This window comes from Branchiostoma floridae, chromosome 8 (genome assembly GCF_000003815.2).
Source record: "Branchiostoma floridae strain S238N-H82 chromosome 8, Bfl_VNyyK, whole genome shotgun sequence".
Taxonomy (NCBI): domain Eukaryota; kingdom Metazoa; phylum Chordata; class Leptocardii; order Amphioxiformes; family Branchiostomatidae; genus Branchiostoma; species Branchiostoma floridae.
In genome coordinates, this window is record NC_049986.1 from 4316463 (window position 1) to 4343829 (window position 27367).

The following is a 27367-nucleotide window of genomic DNA, read 5'->3' on the forward strand; positions in this document are numbered from 1 at the left end:
GAGTTCGAGGGAAACAGGAAGGAAGCATATGAACTTTAACCCCTACTCCGACATGAAATGCATTTTTTGCTTCACCGCGTAGTATAATTTACTAGTGCTCATAGTAAAATAAAGGAGAACATAAAAAGATAGATGCTAGTCTGATGGGTACTTAAGTATTAAATCGCAATAGTACGATAAGTTGTCTTGTTATTAAAGTTGTCTGTCCCGATACAAACGTTATCAAGTGCAGCTTAACACACCGATATGAATATAATATACAGTATATAGGAAATAACGTTACGTACTTGGCAAAAGGCACTGCTAGTGTCTGTGCCGAAAACCATGTATTGTTGATTTGAATATAACATTTAGTTCGTTTTAAATACACACAGAAACATTGCTGGGATAAAAAATTACGCTTGCATGGTGGTGGCTATTGTTCTTCTTTCAAGGACTCCCATAAAACAGAGGTGTGTGTAGGAGGTACGTTTAATATTGATACAAATTCCACGCTTGATTATGTCTGGCTCATTCTAGCGAAAAGAAGGCCCTACCGAACTCATTCGGTGCGGCGGAACTGCGGGGAATGGTGCGTAGTGGTTCCGTTGTACATCTGTGCTAGATTTTGTGCCTACCAAACGTGCCTGCGGCGATGTGGAGGCAGACAGGCCGGGAGCTGGGCAGGCCGACGGTCGGGAGGCTCATGCTGAACGACCCCGTGACGGTAGCAAGCTGCGTGCACCCCGTCTGGTCCTCACAAAAGTTCTCCCCTGACAGCGCAGGTAAAAACCGTACTGCAAACCTGTGCCGAGACCTCTCGCTTCTTTCAAGATAATGTCTCTCACCACCTGCTGTCTCTTAGTAACTCGTAGTTGTGCACTGATCCTAGATCCTTGCTTTGAACGTACTTTTTTCATCTTTCAATCTTAAATGCGTTTTTGGAGATTTCGTCTGAGGGTATCTGGCCATAGCCTCAACAATTAAAAAAAAACGAAGTTAACTCTTCCTCTGCTTGGCGGGTAAGAGGCTGTCAAATAGGATAAATATTTCGCCCGGCGAGCCTTTAAACATTTGCTGGAATGTTGTTGAAAGTGTGACGGGTCTTTTAGCATGTATGGCCATGATATGATTCTTGTACGTCCTACACTTGCAGCTTGTCCAATATATGCACTGTAAATATGTAGTTATATATGTAACACTGTGTCCGGCTAAAGTCGCTACATAATGATTGTAGGCTCAACACAAATGATCTAAGCTCTTCTGATAACTGCACTGATAGGCGAGGTTGTAAAGGGGGATATCCAAGGTAAACAAAGAATAACACAATCGCCGCCGTCCCCATAGCCCGGCTGGAAAAATTAGACTGTAGAGTGTGCACCTGAGATCCGCCATCCCCGCCTGTTTACGGCACGGCCACGTCGGAGTATAATGAAATTTTCTCCATCATTCATATCCTTCTGTCTCTTTTCGACCTGGAAAGAAAACTAATCAACTTAATGTTCTTAAACAAGGGCCGTGTATTCCCCACGGGGACGGCGCGCAGCGAGTAAAATCGGTAGCATACAAAGGAAACGCGTTCCACATGGCGATGCGCGGATACCTTTAGAATAGGGAAGTAACGGCCATCGGTTCCCTCTCTATGGGCAATTTCACTCAAAGACACTTTCTGGTGTATTTTAATTTCTGTTTTATCTAAGGTCATACTTCTGTTGCATCAGAATCAGAAATACACTAACCCTGACACTACAGCAACGTTGTCTAGCGTCTAGAAATAAAGTAGAATACCAAATGTCATTTGTTGAGAGCCCCGAAGTGGCTCTCACGGCGGTGTGGTTTACATCCCTACAGGCACAAGAGACACTCCAGTCATAAATACGCAGCTTACTAAATTGGATCAGCGCTCCCAAATCCAGACCCACGGTAAATGTGGTTATTGTGTTGTTAGTATGGCCTGCCAAATGTTACATTACGTCGGATCATAAATATATTCATCGCGGCATGTGGGGGCAGTTGGCGGGTGAGGTTCGGCTGACTGCCGGGCACGCGACTGTGTGTGTATATGTTACGGTACGGCGCCTGCCATAGACTTTAATGGCCTGGGTCATCTTACCAGCAGGTAGCTAATGATTTTACCACATAGCCCTGTGGCGTTCAACACATTCTCCACTTGTGACCATTTCCCAAATTACACGGATACTTATGTTACTGTTGGTGTCAGTTTCCCTGTGTGGAGGCCTGTTGCGGGCTGTACTGTTGATGGAATTGTCTCCAGTTCTTCTGGTCACCGTAAATCGCCCTGTATTCCATGGCTGGGGAATTTTCCTTACACAAGAATTCCAGCCCAGAGCTTGTTATTTGTGGCACCATATACTTACACCACACAAACTTGGCTTAACGTTACCTGTTCTATACTCAAACCGTTCAAACGTTTTAACTCAGGTGGTTGAACTCGGTGCTATGAAATAGGTGTACAGCACGTTTGTATCCCACAGTGTAGGGAACATCTCACCCGTGCCAATCACTCTGTATAACTGGTGCTTTGGGTCCCCCAAGTGGTCCCAAATCAATCAGCACCCAGCAACTAATCAGCGCGTGGTGCGCTGCGCCAATACGCAGATCCGCACACTTGTGGGTTTATGGCATCTCCCCTACATACAGCCTATAGGACTATCTGGTCCAGCTACAAATGGTTAATTTCCCAGGGTGATAGGACAACATGTCCGCTAGTGTAAGGTGGGTGGAGCCACACGTGCACGGGGTAAACTTACTCCGACCGTCCATCTTCTGAAAATATAAAAAATAAAAACTGTGAAATTACGTTTCGCTGAAGAGAGCTATATTTGAATACGATCTGGAAAAAAATATCTATAAGAAATATAGCCACAGTAGCGTTGAACTGCATTCATTGTCGGCGATGCTTTAGGATATGCAAGACACAAACAGCAGTATTGATTAAGGCATCTTTCCATTCTCATTTCATTCATTGTCATCTGTTGCTTTCTTCATTTTCTTGTCGGTTGTTGCGAAGACAAATTTAAATATGATCTCGAAAAACTGAAATATCTACAACATACATAGAGTCATAGACTATTGTACATAGTTCCTTGAGAAAATACATAGCATTGTACTGCACTCATCGTTTAGCGATGCCTACGGATGTATAAGACACAAACAACAATATTGTTCAGCACATCTTTTCTATCTTGTCATCTGTTGCTTTCTTGTCGGTTGTTGCCAAGGCAAATTTGAATATGATGTCGAAAAACTGAAATATCTACAACATACATAGAGTCATAGACTGTACATAGTTCCTTGTGAAAATACATAGAGTTGTACTGCATTCATCGTTTAGCAATGCCTTACTTAGAATATGCGAGACGCAACAGCACGTATTGTTGAAGACATCTTTTCTTTCTTGTCATGTGTAAATGGCTGTTGCTTGGTCGCGTGGCCGGCACGCGCCACGGTTGGGGAGGACGGCACACAATACATGACCCATAACTTCTGAATAATCTCTCCCATAGTCTACACGTCATCGCATTAGTCCCACCATGCCTTGTTGTCGCCAGTAATCAGGAGATAATAAATCATGAGTAGTCGTACTAGATCAGGCGGCCATTGTGACTTGTGGTGTTGGTCATGAGGGCACCACTGCTTTGTTAGAGTCCTCTACTTCCCAACAAAAACCTGTTTTTTAAGTTCTAGTGTGAACACACCTCCCCGTATACAACTTGCTCACAGTACCCATGCCCCAGACCACCCCACCCCATACACACCCACCCATCCCAGCAGTTTCCTCCAAACTACCAGATGAGTTCACAACTTGTATGCATCACATTAAGCTTATTATTCACCTGCGGCTCGGGTATTGTCATTCCTCGGTGAATCCAGGTCCCATGTCGCCGACCACACGACCACCAAGGCCCGGTTATAGATATGCATATATTAATTAGGTGCACCCAAGCCGGGTGATATATAGGCACTGTCACGTCATCACTGATAACCAAATAGCGGGGACGGTTACCTCGACTCTCGGTCGTGTTTTGGGCAAACTCGAGTCGTTCCGTTTCTTACCCGAGCCTGGATTACAGAACACTGCACCCGCGAATCGTTGAGGAGAGAGGAAAATGTCGACGCTGACAGCAGGACCTTCCCCGGTAACGATCACCGCCAACACGGCAGCCAGCCCGCCAGCCCCGTCCAACGGCGCGCCCACCGGCGGCTCCACTGCCCCCACCCCGGAGGTGCTGTACGCGCTACTGGCCAACGACAAATCCCTTGAAGGTACTCGCGCGTCGCTACTTTAATAATCTCGATTCATTTTTCCAATATTTCTCATTACCTTGTGCTACATAAGTTATTTGCTGGCGGGTAAATTAGTTTTGAGGAAGTACAAGGCTAATACATTTGAGAGGCCCCCACATTAAGTGATTGTATCTATCCGCAATTAAACTTATGGACAAACAATATGGGTCTGAGGAGATTAGAACCATTGGGCAGTTTCTCTCTTTTTAGTGGATTTTTGTGTTTACTTTTCCAATTTCCTGAGCGATATCGGAAGCCGAGTCCGGGGAAGATGAGTGAGCATTCCAATTTCGAGAGGAGAGTAAACCGCACGTTACGACGGCGATTTCGTTTGCCAGAAATTACAGGATTTTTATTTAATTTTTGGCAGCGGTGTAGCGTCCTGTCACGTAGAGCCGTTTCGATATGTTCACTTTAATCAATTTATAGCTGCATCGGTTATATTAGCTACTTGATGGAGCTTCTTGTCATTGAAGACCTGGACTTACTTGAGTGTCGGACGGCTGCTTTCTGGCCGACAGTTCTGTCCTTTTCCGCACGATCTTCACCGGATTCCCGCCCTTCCTGACGACCAGACGTCACAGTTTTCCCCACACGTAAGCTTTTTTCCAGAGTTTTATTCAACGCAGTTGGAATTCGGTTTTACTTAAAAATGTCTAGCCCTCAAATTTTCCTCGTTGCATCGATGACAATTTCATGACAATAGAATGAGGGATACGAAAGAAAATGATTGAAGCAGAAAATCAAGCTGCACAGGTTCAGCACCTTGTAAGGACGTTAGTGTTGTATCATTTAAAAGTGTCTCTTCTAGAAGGAAGTCCCCTATCTGTTATCTGGGGGAATGTCTTGAGATGCTAGGCGTATCTATGTCCGACTGCAATAGAATGCTTGTATGTATATGTGCGTATGGTGCGCCTCAAAGTACTGTTTTTAAGATGTTTATTTTTTTTCTCCGCCATGCTAGATAGAAACGCATGGTCAGACATTGTTAATGGCACCTCGTATGAGGATGAACTGAACTGAACTGGATGTTTGCGGTAGACATTGTCTCGTCATGTTCTTCTGTTTTCTCATAATTCTGATACAGTTTGTCTGTGGCGCAAAATGCTAGTTGTTGTTGTTGTTGTTTTCTGTAAGGAGAAAAGATGATACTTCGAAAATCGACTTCATTGAGCGCTAAGAGTACGCTAAAGATAGCCCTATCTAGCCGCAATGAGTCCCCGCGTTACCATTTATATTACATCCTGACACTAAGGAAAGACGAATACACGTTTGCGCAGTGCCGACTGCTGCAGCTTTTGCAAACGAAAATAACCCCAAGTGTACAGCGCTTTTCTAAAGTATAGAACCCTGCAAACTGTGGCTGCGGTCTGCCCAGTTCAGTAAAATCCACCTGTAGTCCCAGTTGTGTTTTCGACACGTGCCAGGTGTGTTGTGGAAGATGATTATGGTCAGGGATGCATACGGCATCACATACGATGCGTTAAGTGCATAAAGGCCACGGAAAAATGATCTGCAATATGACAAAGGGAAAACATAACCCGATCGGCTAAGAGTAAACCATTTCCGTATCACATGTCTTTCCTATACAACATCAAATATCTACCAGCTTTTCTTGCATTTGTTCCTTCTACTAGCTTTTATTTGTGCATTTGTATTGTGAACTATCTAAAATAGGACCATTTTCATACGAAATTGTCACATTCAGTCGTCTAGATGTAGAAGCTATAGACCGACAGATATTTTCATTCTGTTGTACAACACGGCAAAAAATATGAGATGTTATGGAAATGAGAGTTTGATCCGGGGAGATTTTGAGTTTTTTGCTACAAATTCATTGTTCAAATTTGTGGTGTGGTCGGTCAGGTGGAACAGGTAGGCCGACAGGTGTTGTCATTAACAAAACAACTGCGAACACTAACAGGTACACTGAACAAGACTTCTGATATGAACAAAATACAACCTTGTTTGTCTATATATAAAACAGCTAACCTCAGCTTCGTTCTACCCTAGGTTTTCCCTTTTGTAGTTTTATTTATCTTTCAATTTTTCTCACTTGACACCTGTTTATATTGGTATTTCCCCCACGGTATTCTAGACTGAAACCTTCATAGTAGTAAATTGTTCATATTTGATGATTCTGACCTTCGAAAGGTTGTTAGTACTAGGACGGTCGTAGCGATTAACATTCCCTTCTTTGTCCTGTCAGCAAACTGTTGTTATGTTCTTAGCTTGTAACGATCTTCTTACAATTCTTCTTCATGTATAAGTTGTGTGAGATGATAGGCTCTTTCATTGCTGGTCTGGACAGAAGAGGTGGTTGGAATTTATCGTGGTTTCTGTGCAATGTTGGGAATCTTTCCAATATGTCCATACGGTTTTCTTCGAAATGGAAGCAGTCGCAATATTTAGTAAGACATATGGCAGTTTTTGTGTGCGAGGCTTTTGTAGCTCGATGATCACGCGCCGACTCTATTTTCTATTATTGAAGACCACAATCGTCAGTTTAAACAGAAAATCGCCTGAGGCGGTTAAACCGCCGGATGAATAGGTAATGTCTCTATCCCGTACTGTCGCTATCGGCGGGTGGAAGTTTCGATGTTGGATACATTTATTTACAGAGAAAAGCAGGGCCAAATGCCCCACAATGTTATGTCAATAACTCTCGTCTTCTACGTAGTAGTCATTCGGTTTTTGTGTGTAAAATACGTGCCAAGAGAATTTATGTACAAGCGTAGACGTCTAAAATGCAAGATTTTGGCGCTGGATATTTATGCATAGGATGATGTTAACAGATGCAGTTTGTGGGTGTCAGTGAAAACCTACAAAACCTGTACTCTTACTCCCTAAACTCCCTAAATTTGTCAGTAAAATTCCCTCTGTCATACGTTCTGCTATTTCATATTTTCTTCAGTGTTGCTTGACGAACATTTCACGTGAACAATGGTCAGTTATAACCTGCACATTTTTACGAGGAAAAACATATTTTTGTTGACCACGCTAAACTCGCTGCTGGTATAGTGACCAGTTAAAATACATGGCAAACATACACCTTGGCTAGCGTTGCTGGAAATTCTTTCTACGAATGCCAGCTTTTCACGATCCTTAAACAGATGTATTTCCAAACATCGTCCATTTGTCGAGTTTGTTATTCCGTGGATATGTAAAAAGTCGACTGGTTGGTTTACACATCTGTCACACATCGCGAGCATCCTAAAGGCGGTATTCCGACACAATAGTTACTGGATACAGTGTTGCACTTTTTCACTAAACAGTCAACAATGAGCTTTTCAACGTCTGCTAGAGCAAACACACGGATCCGCAGGTCAAACACTAGGGATGGGAGCTCCGGAGTCACAAATTCAATTTTCTCGCGTAGCTAGTATTTATTTCTTAAGCAAGCACTTGAATTTTACAGACAGATTTTGTAACTCAGCATTTCTATCTGCAGGGCGGACAAAGGTTTTGAAAAGGGGACATCCCTTCGCTTTCGAAGCTAAACACACGTATACAACCATATCAAGACAAGGTCTGATAGCTTAGCTAGATCTAGATGTGACTTGAAACTGCATCAAGGCCGACAAAGTGTATAACAACAGATGAAGTACGTTGAACTTCTTTAATAGATCGTTCTGTGAACGGTATTTCTGGACCAGAGCAAAGTGTGGTTTCTCCCTACCAAGATTTTGGCCAGGCTAGCCGCTATGAGTCTCCCTATTGTGTGCGCGTGGCATTTTGATCAGCCACAATTTCACGGGAAATCAGGGAGAGTTTGTCCCGTTTCGCCTGGGACCCTCGCCCAGAATAGCCGGCGAAATCGCCACACAATAGCCGCTATTACCATTTGTAAGGATGGCCGAATCTTCGTTGACATTCGCATTTTCCGGCTCGGGGTAAAAAAAGAATGGGAACAATTTCGGCACGCATCCGGTGTTAGCGTGATGAGTTCATCAATTCGGCGGCATCGCACCTGCGTGCTGCCGGGATAGAAACAAACGCAACCACCTTAACGTTCCTTGGAAAAAAATTACGCGAAAAACGTACTGTTGCCTCAAATTGTATGAACACAAACTGTGATGCCCTATTCTCGTGCTGGGACAGGTATATAGCCGACTCTGTGACATGTGGTCTGGATCAACAGATGGTCTGATAGCAGTTATTGTCTAAAAGGTAGATCTAAACATGGCACGGGGAGAGATGATGTACCTGTGACAGAAAAATACCCTCTAGATGACATGAAGTACGCCCTGTTAGTCATCTGTATCAACGCATACATTTCTAGTGATATTTGTTTAATCCCAAAGAAAATTCACAGGAAGGACTGTGTGTCACAATTTGTTAAGCATGCATGAAGCTACATGTAACGTTATATAATATGATATCAGCAGTCCCTAACTGGACACAAGGAGAAAATATTGTTTCCACAGGACTAAAATTATATTTGGTGAATAGTTGTTTCCACCGTTGATTAATATCGTTTTCAGAATTATTTGAATATTCGATTTACGGACATTAACGGTAGAGTTTGTAAACCAACGTTCAGGATTTGACATTAACGGTAGAGCTTGTAAACCAACGTTCAGGGTGTGACATGAACGGTAGAGTTTGTAAACCAACTTTCAGGGTGTGACATGAACGGTAGAGTTTGTAAACTAACGTTCAGTGTGTGACATGACCGGTAGAGTTTGTAAACCAACGTTCAGGGTGTGACATGAACGGTAGAGTTTGTAAACCAACGTTCATGGTGTGACATGAACGGTAGAGTTCGTAAACCAACGTTCAGTGTGTGACATGAACGGTAGAGTTTGTAAACCAACGTTCAGGGTGTGACATGAACGGTAGAGTTTCTAATCTAACGTTCAGGGTGTGACATGCCTTGAACGGTGGAGTCTGACTTTCAAGATGTGACATTTTGGTATCATTGTTCCCTTTAACCAAGAAGGCTAAATTTCATTTCTCGATTATCATTTCACCATCGGTCTCTCTTGAAAGCACAAAAGCGAACAATAAATAGTCTATTTTGTTTGGCGTAACGGATAGCTTCAGTGATGATGTTACGAGAACATTTCAGATTATGATTGGACAGAATTCGACGTTGTTTGCTCCAAACCAAATGTTTGATATTATATCTGAACATTTGTTCACCTTTCAAGCTGTTTGGGTGTAATTGTATGTTTTTATTTATACAATAAATTTGAGAATAAACGAGTACAGCAATGAATTTATTATGCAGAGTAGATATCTGGGAGCCCCCCTTCCGTATGAGAGGTGCCACATATCTGTTTCATGTTGTTTTATATATGGCCAGTCAGTGTAGATGAGGGAAGAAATTAAAACTCTGCACACAGGAGAAAACTCAGGGTTTTCCTCCTCCTCGATACGTCCCCTGAAGGAACAGAATTGGTTTATTTCAGCTCCTAGAAGAAAAGCCGTCGCCACATGTCTCGCCTGCTTTATTACTTTAAGCAATTAGTGACCACAAACTACATTTTTGCAGATGCAATCGGTCAGAACGTCAACTACAATTTTTAAAATTCAAAAACAAGGAAACGGCGGGGTTGGACGTAACCACGTCAGGGGGTTGGTTATTGGATTATAGCGAGATCCATGACTATGGGTTCAATGTCTGGGAGGAAAATCAGTGTCGTTTAGTAAATTGGAAGTAGATAGTTTGTGGATGGATCTGACAGGGGCCCGGGGTGCGGCGGGCGTGCGTCTGTGTTTGTCAAATGTCTGATAAGTGATCAACGTTTGTTTTGGTACCAAACTGATACCCTCAGCTCAATCTTTGCCCCCAACACATGGACAATAGCGACACAGTAGTCTTCTACAAATTTGGATTGTGACGGCGAGTCATCTATTTTCTTTCACGTATTATCAAGTCATCGTTACTCGAACAAATCTTACAGGAAACATTTTTTTTTCATCTCCATGATATTTTGACACATTTGCCTACGGTATGGAAGACCCAGGAAATTTCAAATAACGCTGAAAAAATGTGATGCAATATATACATATGAATGTAATCCATATTTCGTCAATAATGTGATGAGTGATATCTCGCCGTTAGGTAGTGACGAATACGAATTTTGTCAGTTTTATTTTTTAACCGAGGCGTTTAAAATGTGTATCTGCATTCACCAGAAGTTGCAGATGTGTATATCGCCAGGTGCATGTTCCCCTTCTTGTCAACACAAATGTAGTTTTATCATCCTTGTAAACCTAACATGCGGCTGTGTACGGCTGGCACCTCGGCCATTGTTTGTGCTAAGAACGCGAGAAGGAATGCCCTCTTGTTTATCCAGTGGTCTAGTCAAACCCTGGCGGTGAAATGCGAAGTTCGTTTGTTAGTCTGGCTAACGAGGTGTTTGTTGTACGATCCTGAGCTCTCTCTTCAACAGACAAACAAACAAACAAACAAACAGGACTATGACCTGTGTGTGATAAAAGTCTGAACACACCGGCCTCATCAAAGACACCGGCTTCTTTTGTTACGTCTTTCAGTCAAATGATTGCGAATCTTCTTTAATAACAGAAGAATATTCTACTAATATAAGTGTATCACTAGGTCTGCTACAGACACTGCGGTTCAATGTTGTGTCGTTTGACGAGTGATATCGGTGTCTAAATATCACAAAATGTAACATCGACTATCATAAAATTCCACCAGGTGCCATAATACCGCCACCTCAAAAAAATGTTAGTTTAGAGGTCTTCCCAAGTTTGTCTTCAACACCGAATGTTAAATATCCTATATGTAATACAATGCAGATATTTAGGTGTTGACGACAATCTTGAGAAGGCCTCTATAACAACGTTTTTTGAGGTGGCGGTATAATGGCACCTGGTGGAATTATGCGACCGTATGTTATCGATATGTGACTGCGTTCACACAAAAAGAGATGAAACATAGATATCAGAGAGTATTCTTGTTAAATCGCGCGAAACAGAGATATTTATGAACAATTTTACATACAGGACGCGAGAGGTACGTTCTAAGTACAGGCTAAAGATGGAATTACACATATCTACAAGTCGCGAGGAAAATAAATACTGATACTGATATGTGTGTATACTGATTGTAAATATACAGTACACACAATACATGAGAACTTCTAAATTATTTTTGGTCAAGTTAATCTTGTAATGTTAGCCATCAAATTTTATATTTAGCAGTTAATGATGGGGAGTTTTGTAGTAGATCATTAACAATGACCAAGTTGTCGTGTAATTTCAATGTGATACGAGAGAAATTCAAACAATGGCATTATGTGTGGTTTGCACTAACTGCTAGGAGTACATAATCAAGAATTCAAAACCCATTGTAATAACATTGTAAATACATGGTATAACCTGCACTTACCGAGCATTTGTTTGCATATTTTCATACAATCCTTTTGTTTATAGTTCTATTTCTTTGTTTTGTTTCTCGACGCTGCATGCAGAAAATGTGTATCTATTCCACAGTAAGATTCTAATATCATGTACTCTCTATTTCTCTTCGGAGACTAAACTTCCGTTGCGTTTCTGTACCTGTGGAGGTACGCGTCTCTGGACTGGTGATGATCTAATTTCATATCAGTACATGACTTTCTGACAGACCACCTTGGAACTGTGACCTCAGGGCCTAAGCACTGTCTTCCACCACAGCATTAAGTAGGCCATCTGTAGAACCTGTGTTACACCTGCTCGTGTGCAGTCCCTCTGTGCAATCTTCGCTCAACACTTGCATAACAACAGGTAGAACAAGAGCGGGGTATCAGCAGCAGTACGTAAACAATGCAGCGGCCCCGCCTGTTGTCCCCTGCGGCGGCAGCTTCCAGAAAGGGGCTTTGTTTAGCTTTTCTTGCCCTGTGATTGGTGGAGCTCGGCGCAGAGGCATCGCGGTCTGCTTTAGATGCATGCTACTAAACAAGTAGCTAAACACGCGAGCGCACGGCTCTGATTAGTAGTCCCGGGACTTCTGTAGGACCTGTCCTCCCCAACTCGCCAGCTGGATACAACAATAGACTTCTATCTGGTGTGGAACAGTGCTAGCTGCAACAAGCAGAGCAAAATGATGACCACCGTTCTACCGCTCTCGCCGCCCCCGGAGAACACCAAGCCGGGTACCGCCGTCCCGACCAGCGCTCCGGTCCTCATGGACATTCGCGTGAACTCCCGTAAGAACCGGTCGCTTTTCTAAAGTTACTCCCACAAGATTTCAACTCGCGCGGACATGTCGGTTATCTGTTAAAGATCGTATCGCCGGTCAGGCTTTTACTTCTGCTTTGAGGGAACTTTTGTCTTTGCTGTTGGGTGGGCTGAATTTGTGTCATCTCTCCTCCTCGCGCAGCATTGCGTTTATTTTGTGAAGGCATATGAAAAACTCTTATTTCTTTTTTTTTTAAATTGCTTCAAATACTACAGGGTATGATTTGTCATAATGCGCCACGTTTCATTTTTATTTTTATTTTTTCAAACAGAAGAAAAATCAGGGAAAGCTGAATGGCCCATGTTGAGTTTCCCTTGAGTTTTCATGACTGTATGTTTGATATATTTTTTTCTGTATTTTTTCTGCAGCGAACATCCCGAAGTGTGCGGGGTGCGAACAAGTGATCCTGGACCGTTTCATCCTGAAAGTCCTGGACAGGTCGTGGCACGCCAAGTGTCTGCAGTGCTCGGACTGCCAGGCCCAGCTCACCGACAAGTGTTTCTCTCGGGACGGACACGTGTACTGCAAGGACGACTTCTTCAGGTAAAACACTTCGTCTTTAGAACATACCTAGAAGACTGTTGTCAACTCTGTTCATGTTAGCCTAGTACATGTGTACTTGTCTTACATGTATTTACCCGGAGGCGTTTTGAAGTAGAAAACATTTCATTGCAAAACCCGCCACCTATGTTAGATATAGATATAAAACAGAATTTGGGATTGTTTGGCCACAGTTTCTGACAGAATACTAAACAAGAACAGTGTAGTGACATGGTCCATAGATACTAGTATACCTGATCCAAAAATATGCAATATATCAGGCTTATAATTGCTTTCTTTAGTGTTTCTCCGATTTTTTAAAAGTTTCAAAACTACTAGTGGTACAAGAGAATAAAAGGGGGTACGAGCAATGACGTTTCTGAAAGTTTCTATGACTGACAGCGATTGTTCGACCCTTTTGAAGTTGGAAAGGAAGGTTTGTCGCAGGTCTCGTCTCCTGCTGTGCGAACGGGCCGGCCGCAGACTCCCAATATTTACCTGTGGACATGTTGATCTAACAGGCTTGTGGATTGTTGTGTGGAGAGCACGCATCGTCGTGATTTATCCTTGTTTAATCTTCGATGTAACAAGGTCTGAAAGGCTCCATTTAGGGACAGTCGAAAGGCAAATTGTTTAACTGATCCCATGTCGCAGCCAAGCGAGAAAACCGAGCCGGCCATCGCCAACAAGCTGTCGCGCGTGGGGAGGCACGAGTATTCTCTTACAAATTCTATTAAAACATCGGCATGCATGGTCCACGCAGCGCCGTGTGCGCCCGGCAGAGCACCGCTTTGTGCCGTATTGTCTGTCACGCGGAGGAGTTTATTCACAATCTGACTCTGGGGACTTTCAAGTGTTGTTCTTTGCTCTCAGTCATTCATAAATGTAGCCCTTTTTGTATCGTTTTTGTTGTCATGTTCTAGTTGAGCATTTTCATTGGAGGTCTACAGTAATGTTGCAAGAGTTCTGTCTGACTTGGTCCTATACAATGTCCTTGGTCTGGACAATCACATACAGTACAACAACGCGACATATCCGACACACACGGCGTACATCCGCACAACACCAGTCATTATCACCTCCTGGTCCACAAATCCAGGAGAAAAGCCGTGATTTTCGCCACAGGAAGACAGATCAGTGGCGTATGGCACAGTTAGCACTGCCGTAATCTCTAGTGTTGCCATTTCAGCACATGCTGGGACGACATATGTTTTTTTAAGGTGTGCACTGTTCGGGTTTGGGGGGGGGGGGGGGCGTCGAACATAGACCTGATAGCCAGTGAACAGGGATTACCACAATGACATGATGTACAGTCGGGAAGTTTTGGGATCGATCTTATATTAAAGACAACTCATTCAATCGCCCAACTAGCGTTACACATATTCAAATGCTGCTGTCCATGTTGGTGCAGGGACGACTTAGCAAACATAGTCTTGAAACTTAAGCAGTACTGAAAACTGTTACTGTATTCTGCGCTATAGGGTTTTGGAAGTAAAACTGAGAATATAAAAAAATGAATATTATCATTCATTTATTATCAGGAAGTTTCTAACACATATGCGTCGCTATTCAGTTTAAGCATTTCTTGTCATTCCAAAACAACTGGCCAAATTGTACACCCTTATTCTTTGTGCTAAAAACTGATATATTCTCACTGGGTGAAATTGAAGATCACAGATTTCTACACGTTAATGCAACGCAATGACGAGCCATGTTCACTCCCGAATATCGGCTATAAATATATAGCTGGCTTTATTCAACTTACTAAACAAATCAACTTTGAATTTCACCATTACCTGACGTTCAATTTAAACTGTTATCTTACATTCAATTTTGACTGTTTCCTCCCCAGGCGATTTGGGACGAAATGTGCGGGTTGTGGGCAGGGGATCCCCCCCACCCAGGTGGTCAGGCGCGCACAGGACAAGATCTATCACCTGCAGTGTTTCGCCTGTATCATGTGCAAGAGGCAGCTGGCCACCGGGGACGAGTTCTATCTGATGGAAGACGCCAAACTGGTCTGCAAAAGTGACTACGAAGCAGCGAAACAGAGAGGTAAGCTCTATTCCGTGGATAGGATTTCTAGTGACTCCCCCTTTATTCAGCTTTGGGCAAAACTCCACAACTGATAGTCTGATGACTGAGGTTTATGGGATGATATTGCGACACGAGTGCTCACTTGGCCGTCTTGGGAAGTGAAGATATCAGTTTAAAAATCGATTGATACCTTCGGAACCGGGGAGCCATACTCACAGAAAATATCACTAGACAGTTGACACCACGTGCGACAAGATGACAACATGTCCCAGAGGTCAAATTGCAAGCAGTAGAAGTAAGGCATGTACTCACCTGTCACAACTTTGATGAAATCTTCATGATATTTAGAATGTATATAGCACAGAATGAAGACGTCGAATGTTAGTTATCGTCTGAAAGTGCGGCCCTGAACAAAAGAAGAACTAAAATTGTTCACGTGAAGATATTTACATTGATCAGATACGTTGTGAGAAAGAGATTGTCTTGAAAGATTGTCCAAATCACTGTACGAATGCCTTACGGTTTTCTTTTACAAATTATTCTAGAACAGTGTTCTAGATGTGTAAAGCAGTATTGTGATCTTATAGAAATATTCATAGAACTGTCCAAAACATACTAAACATATGAACATATGAACCGAATGGCACACCACTGTTATACACTAGTAACTAAATAACTCAATGGAATGTGCGATAGAACCGCATCAGAATGACACATAGTGTGATGACTCATTTTAAAAAAACACAACCGGAATATCAATATTTCATATTACTACACAAAATGTGCCCAGCACTGCATTGGATTCATATACAGATTCGAATGCAGAAAATAATTAAAACGCTCACATGGAATATACAAGGAAAAACTCTTTTTGAAGCCCCTTTCTCTCTTCAACAAAGAGCTGAGACAAATTGAAGATAAAACATTTCATACGAAGTTGTAGACATAAGTCTTATATTCCTTCTGGTTGTTTCTAGGTATGAAACCTTATGGAAATTTCAAAGGCTGGTTAATATCCGGTCACGAGGAGTTATTTAATTATATGGGGTCACATCTCCATACCGGCGCCCGGTTGTCAGGAACGAAAAATATGATTCAAAAGACAAAAAACTACATAAAATGTAGGGAAAATGTTCAAGAGCATAATTTGTGCATACTTCTTGAGAAATAGTGTATTTTTCGTTCCCCCGGTTTGGATATATGTCCGTTGTGGTACTGAATGTTTATTCAGTTTCACCCCTCCAGTTCATACCTAAAGAACGGGTTGCCTTTCTTCTTCACTAGATGGAGATTGCGCTATTTTTCTCGTCTCTTTTGGCAATTCCTTAAAGGTTCTCATGAAAACTGTGACTGCTAGAGGATAAAACATGTATATGGCGTCACGTTTAAAAACACATGCCACCACACGGAGTGAACTGGACAAGTCGGTCGCGTACCACGTCCTGAGGATATAGAGGCCGACTGTTTTATATCCATCTACTCGCATTTATCGGCATTTAGGGTGATTGGAATTCTGGCATAAAACGTGTAAAACAAGGAAAGCTCATTTCCGTGTCAAATAGTTAGTGCTGCGGCTACGACGTTGCGGCAATTGCTTGTAAGTGAAACTGGGTTGGGGGAAATAAATATATGGGGCCTTTGGGGATGGAAGGCTGAAAGAGGCGCCAGCAGGGTGTGTGTGAGTGTGTGTGTGTGTGTGCTAGTGCGTGTGTGTGTGTGTGTGTGTGTGTGTGTGTGTGCGTGTGTACATGTGTGTGAACGAGTGCATGAGTGTGTGTTTTTGCATGTGTATGAGAGAATGTATGTGTCTGTATGTGTGTGTGTGAACGAGTGCGCGAGTGTGTGTTTTTGCATGTGTATGAGAGAGTGTGTGTATGTGTGTGTGAGTGCGTGTTGCGTGTGATCCTAAATTGACAGGGCTAGGCCATCGCTAGGTGGTTACAGAAGTGACTATGTAAAACACATCCCTAACAGAACATAATGCTGTAGAATCCATGAGTGTAGTGCAGGGTCTGGTAACTTATCTCATTGGTACAGGTGTACTGTAATATGTTTGTTTGGGACTCATAGTCATACACGTACAGGGTCGTTGTACCAACAGTTTCTAGGATCATAATGGTATAGGGTACCAGACTAGCATGTACAAAAGAGCCACATACCATATCACATACTATATCATGACAAGACAGAAACTGTGTCTTTGTACAACAGACGTGTGAATCATGTACTCTTGATGCACACCTAGCACATGTGTATCTCTTTGTCTCTCTCTCTGTCTGTCTTTCCCTTTCTCTCTGTCTTTCCCTTTCTCTCTCTCTTTCTCTCTCTTTCTCTCTCTCTCTCTCTCTCTCTCTCTCTGTCTCTATGTCTCTATGTTTCTCTCTCTCTGTCTGACCCCCCCTCTCTCTGTCTCTCTCTCCCTCCCCCTGGTATCTATGTACAGAAATTCCCAGACACACGGCATGTCCTTGTATTAAGAACGTTTGGTTTGTTTCTCCACAGAAATGGAACTGGAGGGAACACAGAAGAGACCCCGCACAACTATCACCGCCAAGCAGCTCGAGACCCTGAAACAAGCCTACCAAAACAGCCCCAAACCCGCCCGCCACGTCAGGGAGCAACTGTCGCAGGAGACGGGACTGGACATGAGGGTAGTGCAGGTAAATACAGAACACTTCTCTACTTATGTTAGTTCACACAAACTGCATGTTGAAAAAGGTAGACATAATTGCATTCCTCTCCAGCAAAAGATTTGTCAATATTGTAACTTGAACAAGATAGAAGACGAGTGTCATTTTATTGTTGACTGTTCACTATATAACAATGAGAGAAATATTTTCCTCAAATGTGTACAAGATAAGTTTCCATGCTTTCTGCATTTAAATAACACTGAAAATATTACATTTCTAGTGCAATTAGACAAACCATATATTCTAAACTCCACCTGCAACTACATTTACAACTGTATTAAGAAGCGAGAAGAAGTTGAACCTGTACATACTAGTACTAGTTTACTAGTACTTCAGACTTTGTAGTCTCAGTCATGTATCACACCCTACATAGATTGTACTTAGAATCACTAGGAGATGTATCCTATTCACCTTGACATGTACTTTGCTTGTTAGAAAGCAAAAACGTACAATAAAGGTATTCATTCACTTATGATGGAAATGTGCTCCTCATTTTGTGATCAGTAAATGTAGGTCGGGAAAATGACAATGTGCACGTATTTTCTACAGGTGTGGTTCCAGAACAGAAGAGCGAAAGAGAAGAGACTGAAGAAGGACGCCGGTCGGGCCCGGTGGGGGCAGTACTTCCGCGGAAACAACAACAACAACAATATCAAACGGAAAGGCTCTCCGGCTAGAAGCGAACAAAATGGCGCTGTGGACGATCTAGACTCCGATCTCTCTAAGGATATAGTTTATTCAGGTATGCATCATTTATGAATATTGTAATAGGTATAAGAAACATGTTGAAGGTATAGCTAACATGTGTTTACATTCTTTAGAATGTCTCTTATGGTATTTTCGGGTGACTGTGGTGTTTAATTAAAGTTTTTGAGGGAAATCTTTCAGTGGAACTAGCTGCTACATGGTTTGACAGTTAACATTCACCAAGCTAACAGAAAGAAAACAAACTAGTACGCTTTCTGAGAATGAGAAAAATTTGAAACAAAAATATATTTTGCTCGGTATCCAGCAGAATTCAGCCCAGGTTCTGGGACTGTATAGGTGGTCCATGTTGTTCCTCCCCAGTCACTTTACCCGGATTTATTCCACATAAACATAGTTTCAGGTATCCGGGCTAGAAAATGATCTCTTTTGGGCCCAGCATAGATTTAATTTGCTGCCCTAATCCTGTATCAATGTCTTGTACCAAACCGCTTGTTCACCGTTAGAGCCGTGGTGCGAATACTGAAGAACGCTCTGTGCTCCTAGTTTCCTATGTATGCCCTCTGTAATATCCAAAACAAAACTAACAAGAGGGAAGTTATACATTGGCGCCTAGTCCTGTCGAAAGGTTCCTGACACGGCTTGATTGTGTGCCGGGTCAGAGAAGAAAATTAAGACAATTCTGCCGGTGTAAAGAAATTTAATTAGATGCATCACTTCTGACCGGACACGGCACAGAGCGAGACCTTCAAATTATTCCAGCAATTTTGAGGGCCGAATCTTGTCGTAATCCTACACGGCGGTGAGGCAAACGAAGTTATCCCGCCTTGATAGATCGGCGTGGCGAGCCAAGGTTCCCCACAATCAATGCGAGCGGAGTCGGTCATTTGTTGCGGGGGTATTGGGCGAATATGGCAGATGCACGGGTCATTATTTGCAGGCATATTTTTTGTCTTGCGCTGACACCCGGGCCCCAAGGGTTGCATCTACTCCCAGGTCAGAATCAATCTTACCGGGTACAGACTGCAGCAATAATCGTTAAAACTACTGCCAACTGTTTTCTGCACATCGATCTTCCACGCTAAGTACTGTATTGAATGTGGAGCCCGGTACACGGAGGAAGGTTCTGGACTCGGGGGCAAACCAGAGAAATATATCAGCGGTTCAGCACCAAGGCCAGGCCGCTTGGCTGGGCTGCATTCGATGCCGCATTTTTACAAGACTTTTGTGTTCTTCCTTCAGCATCAAAAGCAAACCTGATAAAGAATAACACAACTAATAGATTTTTTCCGTCTTCACTCTATTTTCTACAGATGGACAGATGGTAGCGATGAGCCCAGGAAGTGACATCTACCCGGGCGGGACTTTGGAAGGCGACCCCGCGCTCGGCCCCATGCCTACCAACCCGGGCTACCCGGTAGACAGTAGTCCGTACCCCACACTACAAGGCGGGAACACCTACAACATGTCGCACTCTCCACCCGTCCCTCTCGGCGGCCCACCAGGCATCCACCCCGGCATGCCGTACGGAGATGGCGGGCTGGGCAGTCAGAGTTTCGGCCAAGCCATGAGGGTGATGGTGGGGGGACCCGGCTCGGACCTGTCCAGCGGCAGCAGTCAAGGCGGTTACCCAGACTTCCCTGCCAGTCCCTCCTCGTGGCTTGATGACGTAGACAGCCACTACTGAAACACTGCCATAAAAACAGACATTGTTGCAGAGAAATACAACAGGAAATGATCAACTGACTGGTCTTGTGCAGAACAAACATGTTGGGGAAAAGAGTCCATTCCGCCACAAGGGAACAATGTAGACAATGTCCAACCGACAGAAAAGTGGTTTGCTGACAAATTCAACACATTTCATTGTTTTATACGGTATTCCTATATCTAAAAAAAAGAGGATATTCTTTCAAAACTTCACTCTCTCGAAGAGAAAATTTGTCACTCCTCTCACATTTACCTTGCTGCATACTCCTAATTCCGACATACATTATATTAGGACACCAGCAAACGGTTTACATATATGGAACAATTGAACTGATTTGTAAAGGGGGTTGGTTGATCATATATAACATTTTCTGTTGAAATATGGCGTTGTCAATTTCAAACTCAACATACAAATGCATATTATGTATATGTTGGTCAAAGATTCTCAATAGCGGAGACAAAAGTCAGCATTCTTTAGTAATGTTGTGAAAGACACCCTCCTATTCTAGATTCTAACAAAACGATGTCTTCAAACCGCACCGCGGTAACGTATCTTTGTAAAGTTCTATTTTTATGACAGAGCAAGGAAGACGGGTCTGTATAAATTACGTGCGCATGCATGCGCAGTGCTTCATTTCTCGTAAACCCCCTGACCCGCCGTCAGTATTTATTAGGAGCGGAGCAGAGGTCGCGAAAATTAATTTTTCTCCGAAGTGGGCCATTACGTCGGAGACGTAACCGCGGGATTAATCTCTGTCAGTGGGCGGCTGATCGATTGCAGCGCCCGGTGAGCTACAGACGGCGGCCCGGGTACTCAAGCAGCCATGTTCTCTTCATATTCCAACACAGCGGAAAGTACCGTTACTCTCGCTGAGAATGTACATATGTTTTCTCATAAATTATTTCACAAAAGCCATGATGTTTTACTAGAACTGAAGCAACGCCATTTCACAGGAAGTCCTTTTGACTTGAAGAAGTAGGATAAATTGCAACAATGTGTATGAGTAGAGAACATGTGTTGGAATAGAATCTTACCTAGAAAGTTCTAAGTAGCTGTCGGCATCCACTAATATATCATGTATTGCTACTGCCAATACTGATCCAACAATCCTTCAGTGTTGTCTGAATTAGAATCGTAGTGAGAGCCCCAAATATATTTGTATGTGAAGTGGAAATGAAATGATTTATCTATTTATTCCGTTGTTTGTTTTTGTTGTTGTTGTTGTCTGTCTGAGCGTAGCATTGTAAAATTTGTTAGATCAACTTACAGACAGATTATGAGACGACTGTAGGGACCACACTGACCCACGAAAAAACATTTCTTCTCAATTTCATGAGTAGCATTTTTTCGCCATTGCTGGAGTCTGTGACGTTGTTTCTGACATGTACATATATGAATAAAGAAATTTCTATCGGATCTTCAAAGTAAGCGTTTTTCTTGTAGCAATGTAGTCACGTGGTGGAATTTATAGGTCCCGAATGGGGAAACTGTCCACAAATTAATCATGTTGCTGGGTAGTGGGCAATGTAGACAACTGCATGAGAGAGACATTAAACTCGTGACGGTTATGAACGAGTTGTGTGACTAGAATACAGTTGTGGGTGTTTCTGCTTGTGTGTGTGTGGGGGGGGAGGGGGGGTTTGTTCTATCTGGCTAGGTACATAGTAGTAGAAGTAGCTACATATCTCTTTTCCATTCTCGTTTTTTAGTCCTTTTGAAAATCAGTTTGATTCTGTAAAAGAGATGGAGAGAAAGCTTCCGAAACCAGAATGCTCCTTGTGATACTAGTCTAAAACCTTGTTGTAGTTGTTGGTACTTGAAAACATTACAGAAATTGGCCAAATGATGAGAATGAAATGATAGAGGATTCTAAGTCGATCCAACTTCTTTCTGTAATTTAGCAGCATTATTGTTCATCGCTGGCGAATTCAAGAATAGTCGATATTCTACGGCTTTGTGTACTTTCAAAGTTGTCGTTATCTTAATGTGTATCAAGAATTGTAATGATTGCGAAACAGACAAGTTTCTCCAAAAAAATTAATGGGGCTCAGATATTGTTGAATCGTCCTGAGCGAAACGCTGTACCCGTGTTAGTTTTGCTATCTACGGTTTATCGCAAAACGTACCACATATTCACACACAAACAAACACACAACTAATTCAGACTACCCTAGAATTACCTCATTTACACATGCCCCATGGCTTTCTAGGTGCCGACACCCAAGAATGCAAATTCTTGTGCACCCGAGAAGTCGATAATCGAATTAAAGGAAACGCTTTTTGTATCCAGCCGAAATCGAAGCCGCAGTACTTAAGTAGCGTATCAAATCCTTCCTCACACAGTGAACAAAAACAACAAGCGGCGCTCTAGTGCTTACCTCGCGCTGATACCTAGTATTTGTCACAATAAGTACGGACAGGTGTTGAATTGATACATTGTTTACAATGCCGCTTTATCTCACACCCAATTGTAACAACAAGTATTAAGTAAACAGCTGAGGGTTTATTGCGATCTACTAGATGTAGTCGTTTATTTGTTTCCGTCTTTTCAAAAGTCTTGGAGTAGAATTCTTCAGTGCTTCATGTTCCAAGTGTTGGTGGATTAACTACCGCCTTGCGACCCGCTCTCCTGCCATGGCAACACACAGTATGTTTTTCTAAATACAGGAAAGAAGTGATAAAACTGACAAGTGACGATTCTCATCAAATGCTGTTTATGTAGTAGACTACATTTAGTGTCCCTAAACATAAGCAGAGTACTAAGAATATCTGTCAACGTCCCTCACAACAGTTTAAATCATTGCTGTCATATTCTTGTACAACTACAAGACGCACTTTTTTGAGCATCGATAGTTGAGAGGAGAGTAAAACATGGGTACAAATGAATGAATGAATGAATCTTATTGCTCAACGATCGCACAAGGTACAATGTATGGCAACCAACAACAACTAATATCTATACAGACAATAGTATTACATACAGGGTTACATACAGAACAACAAAATTTTATCGATAATAGTACAGTTATGTAGTGATCTGGTTTCGCATTCTCACAGTATAAAGAAACTGACCTACGTAGACGGATATATGAGATGAACATATTAGCCGTGTATGGAAAATATCGTTCTGTGTATCAGTAAGACTAGAGAGTAGTGTGTTTTGGTTCTAATTCAAACAATGTTTCTCTCTCTCTTTATTGTAGGTAGGACATTTCATAAAAAAGTGGAATTCATCTTCTATATTTTCATGACATTTAAGACACAGTCTCTGAGTGGCTGGTGTGTTACGGTAACGACCTTTTTTTTCAATTTCTAAACAATGTGCACTAATTCTCAGTTTTGTAATGCTGCATGTAAATGGTCTAAAATGAATCTGGAACTGTGACCAGAACCGAGTGTGTCATTTCTGGTGCCCCCTATGCTATGAAATCTGAAAACGAAAATTGTCAAAATGTTTGGGACAGAAGTTGTTTTTTTACATCACTAGGGCAAGGAGAGTCTACAGCTCTGGGCCATCTTGATTGTCGATATTAATGTTCACATTTTCGTTGAGTACAAAACAAAGTTGGAAATAAGGACATGAAATTTTTTGGATATTTTTAATGAATGGGGACCTTGATTATACAGATATCCTCACTGACTTAAGTACAGGTCAGAACAAATGGATAGTTCACATATACACGTATACAATGTAAAACTCGCACTACAACTGTATTCTAAGTGAATTCAACTTCTCCTCGCGTCTTTGTGATTGTGAACATGTAAGAAAAGGTATGTTTTTACAATCAAAGATTTACCTAAACTCATTAGAAATATGCATTTGTCTATATTACTTTGTTTTTTAAGGTAGGGAAACAGGTTATGCCCTGAAATTTGAACCATGTCCCGTTTTTCAAGCCCCTATTTGATCCTTACTTGTACCTTCACGTGTAGCCAGGTCTGTGGGCAGGGAAGAAGACAACCTCCCCGAGTAAACGACAGGAATTTATTCCACAAATTGTGAAACAATGGAGCACCTATGTTCCCTAAATGAGCCTTGCATGAGTTTGACGTAAGAGACGCCGTGCCTGCGGCAGGTTACGGCGAGGATTACGTACTTAGGTTTTCATCTTGTGTGGCCTTGTGTGTATGGTAATGTGGACTTTCCCCACAGGAAATTCTTCTTCAATCTCTCCCCCCAGCCATTGAAAAGTAATACAGCGTGGCAATACTGAAGTGTCGAACAGATACATTGTAATGTTATCAGAATTTCAGATAGCAAATACTGAGAAACCCCAAGTGGTGTGAAATTAACCTGTTCAGAGAATTGACCTATGTTTGGGTGGGCGGTGGGACTGTATGTAAACAATGATATATCATTCAAACGTTACATGGGAAGTACCGCTCGGTTGTTAACATCGACTATCATAATTCCACCAGGTGTCATAATACCGCCACCTCAAAAAACGTTAGTATAGAGGTCTTCCCAAGATTGTCTTGAACACCGAATGTTAAATATCTTAAATGTAATACAATTAAGATATTTAGGTGTTGAAGACAATCTTGAGAAGGCCTTTTTTGAGGTGGCGGTATAATGGCACCTGGTGGAATTATGAGAATGTATGTTACCCTACATGGAATAAAGTACATCTTGGCTACTATGATATCATTTGATTTTATCAAATGCTCCATTTTGCCCTCAGCACTGTAACTTGAAATTCATTGGATTAAATTCCAAGTAAGAAGTGGAAAGTGTGCGTTCGCCGCGTTTAAGTTCTCGGTTGAAGCAAGGAGGTTAAAAAAACACACCTCTTTCAACCTCCTTGGTTGAAGCGACCGTACTAATGTAAAGACCTACGAATAACGAAGCAGTGGGAGTGGGAATGTCGCACAAGTCTGTCTTCCGATTGTAAATTCCATTGTAGATCATTCTATGTTCTTGAGGAGTTCTAAGAGTTTCGAGCTGTTTCTTATTATTTTCTACTACTTCATTTCACCTTCCTTCACTCGTACCCTCTTTATGCTGTTTTTGAATCTGAAGAAATGCAATTCTTCATAAATGTAAACGTAAGCGAGGATATTTCTCCCTGTCAGAATATAACGTTACGTTGTCTGATCAAACATGAGCAAAATAGACATTTCCTTTGTTCCATTATAAAGTTCATTGCAAATCCTTGCCCGTGGGCTACTTGCAGGTAACATAAGAGATTCAAACAGTGTCTACTCTAGTCTAAAGCTTGTAAAAGCTAACTCTAGATCCTGGTTATTGGGTTTCAACTCCTTTCTCAAAGACAGTGGAAGACGAAAGATCCCACCTTTTCTATTATGTGTGGGTTTTGTGATGTTAGAAGGATAACTGTTTTCTTTTTGTCAGTGAATATGAGGAAGTGGGATGGAATTTGATGACGTCTTCAAACAGGTCTTTTCTTCGTGATTATAGAAAGAGCAGTTTCACATAAAATGTGTTTCGTCTTCCACCACGTTTTGTTCTGTTCATCCTTTGGTGAAACGTGAAATGTCCCCTTGTTGTACAAGAGGCATACGCACCGCCCGCCCGCTCCACTTTAACTGTGGATGGATGAATATTGAAACCAGGGCCTCGTGTCAGCTTGCTAATTACATCATTCAAAACATTGTCTGGCGCCAGAAATTTCCACTGGAAAGGAGAGGGTTCGTGACGCGAGCTGAGGCGTTGGTTGAAATATTTGCCCAGACAATGGTACCCGACGCAAGAAAGATATTCGTAATATTTGCGATATGATAGTAAAAATAAAGTCCGGGTGCTGTGTTACGGGAGGGGGGGTGGTGTAGGTGTAGGACTTTAGATTCACACTGCAACTACAGTCGACTGAACAACCGTGGACGGACATATTGTCGGAATAAAGACAAAATACACTAAAACAGTCATTGTAAAGAAAGACAAATCGCACAGACAATAGCTCTAAACTCAGTGTCAGTAATCTTGACAAACTCCAGCGTTCCTGAGGTGAATATTCAGTATAACAGGTGTCTGACGGTCTCAGGTAACCCTATGAGGCAATCAGCCACACGTGCAGGCAATCAGGACCCGATGAAAAACGCGCGCCTGTAAAACGTGCGGTCCTAAGTACTTTATACCCACTGGCTGCGGTAGGTACATAACAACAACATCCAAATCATGTGTGGGTGGGGGAGGGGGTGCAATCTACCGATAAGTGAATATCATTACATTCATATATGCATATATTGTTGGCGCGTTAAGACCATAGGCGGGGTGCCCACACGTGCGTGGGGCTGAAGTAATAAAGACCCAAGTTATCACGGCTTCAGATATGTCATGTGATGCCGAACGATTCTGGCGCGGATTGCATGTTTTTATGCACAACACGTAATCATGTTTTGAAGGCCTGTCACACACAGACAAAGGACACTCCACGTGACATATCTTAAGGTGCACTCTCACTGCACTTGCGTCAAGTTTGCGTCACTGTGGGTTTCGTTCACTGTGTCTTCTTATTTTCTCCAATTTTTTATAACTTAGATATTGCGTAATACGTAAAAGTATGACCCAGAAGACGACAAAATACACAAAAAGTAAGAAAATTAATTCTTTATCTCTGAAATTCATTGAGTATCTTTCGAACCCCGCAGTGACGCAAGCTTGACGCAAGTGCAGTGAGAGATTTTGCAGAACAAAAGTGAACCCGAACCGGTTCCAAAATAAGGATCGTCTTTATAAAGCCTTACGCTCAAAAGTTGGAAAGATGAAATTACTTCATCCCCCGCTCGGTGTCATACCTCATTCAGAAGACTCTGAGACTAGACAAATATTTTGAAGTCTAACAATGATAACTAAAATGAGTTGTAATACAGCAAAAAACACGATTTTTAAAAAAATTATCAGCACTTTTCAAGTTGAAAAGCAACTGATTTTCCATGTTGCCCTGGTATGGGTCTATAGATGTTAAGATCCTGATTCTAGCAATGTCGGGGTCGGCTCAGCTCGGACGTATTGTAAAGAATTGCATTCGTCATTTCGGTGGTTCGAAATTTTACTGTACCAAATACATAATATCATAAATCGTTGTTTCAGAGCAAGCCTAGCTGTAGTGCGCACGCTGGCTTCAGAGCCTTAAGTATTTGCCGATATGGAAAGTCCTATAAACTGCGTAAAGATGTGGGGAAGTGTTGATTTCAAGTAGCGCAAAATGTTTGATAGGGCTTGATTTGAATAGATTATTCTTTATA

General features: G+C 42.2%; 1 protein-coding gene across 3 annotated transcripts; it reads left to right on the forward strand.

Moving 5' to 3' along the window:
- The first annotated feature begins 558 nt into the window (after positions 1-558).
- On the forward strand, positions 559-21577 carry LOC118421428 (LIM/homeobox protein Lhx3-like). Of its 3 annotated transcripts, none has more exons than XM_035828709.1 (6): positions 559-764; positions 12850-13024; positions 14874-15076; positions 17561-17718; positions 18298-18490; positions 19767-21577. In XM_035828709.1, exons 1-6 carry the CDS (start codon positions 635-637, stop codon positions 20138-20140), a joined length of 1233 nt encoding a protein of 410 aa, XP_035684602.1. In that variant the 5' UTR covers positions 559-634; the 3' UTR covers positions 20141-21577. The 3 variants fall into 3 exon arrangements, with proteins under 3 accessions (XP_035684602.1, XP_035684600.1, XP_035684603.1); XM_035828707.1 differs by lacking the exon at positions 559-764 and adding an exon at positions 3820-4266; XM_035828710.1 differs by lacking the exon at positions 559-764 and adding an exon at positions 11888-12449.
- Positions 21578-27367: the final 5790 nt, after the last annotated feature.

Coding starts and splice junctions, on each gene's coding strand:
- LOC118421428 (XM_035828707.1), top strand. CDS start 4,110: ATGTCGACGCTGACAGCAGGACCTTCCCCGGTAACGATCACCGCCAAC. Junction 17,719..18,297: donor TGGACATGAGGGTAGTGCAG/GTAAATACAGAA, acceptor TATTTTCTACAG/GTGTGGTTCCAGAACAGAAG. Junction 18,491..19,766: donor TAAGGATATAGTTTATTCAG/GTATGCATCATT, acceptor TATTTTCTACAG/ATGGACAGATGGTAGCGATG.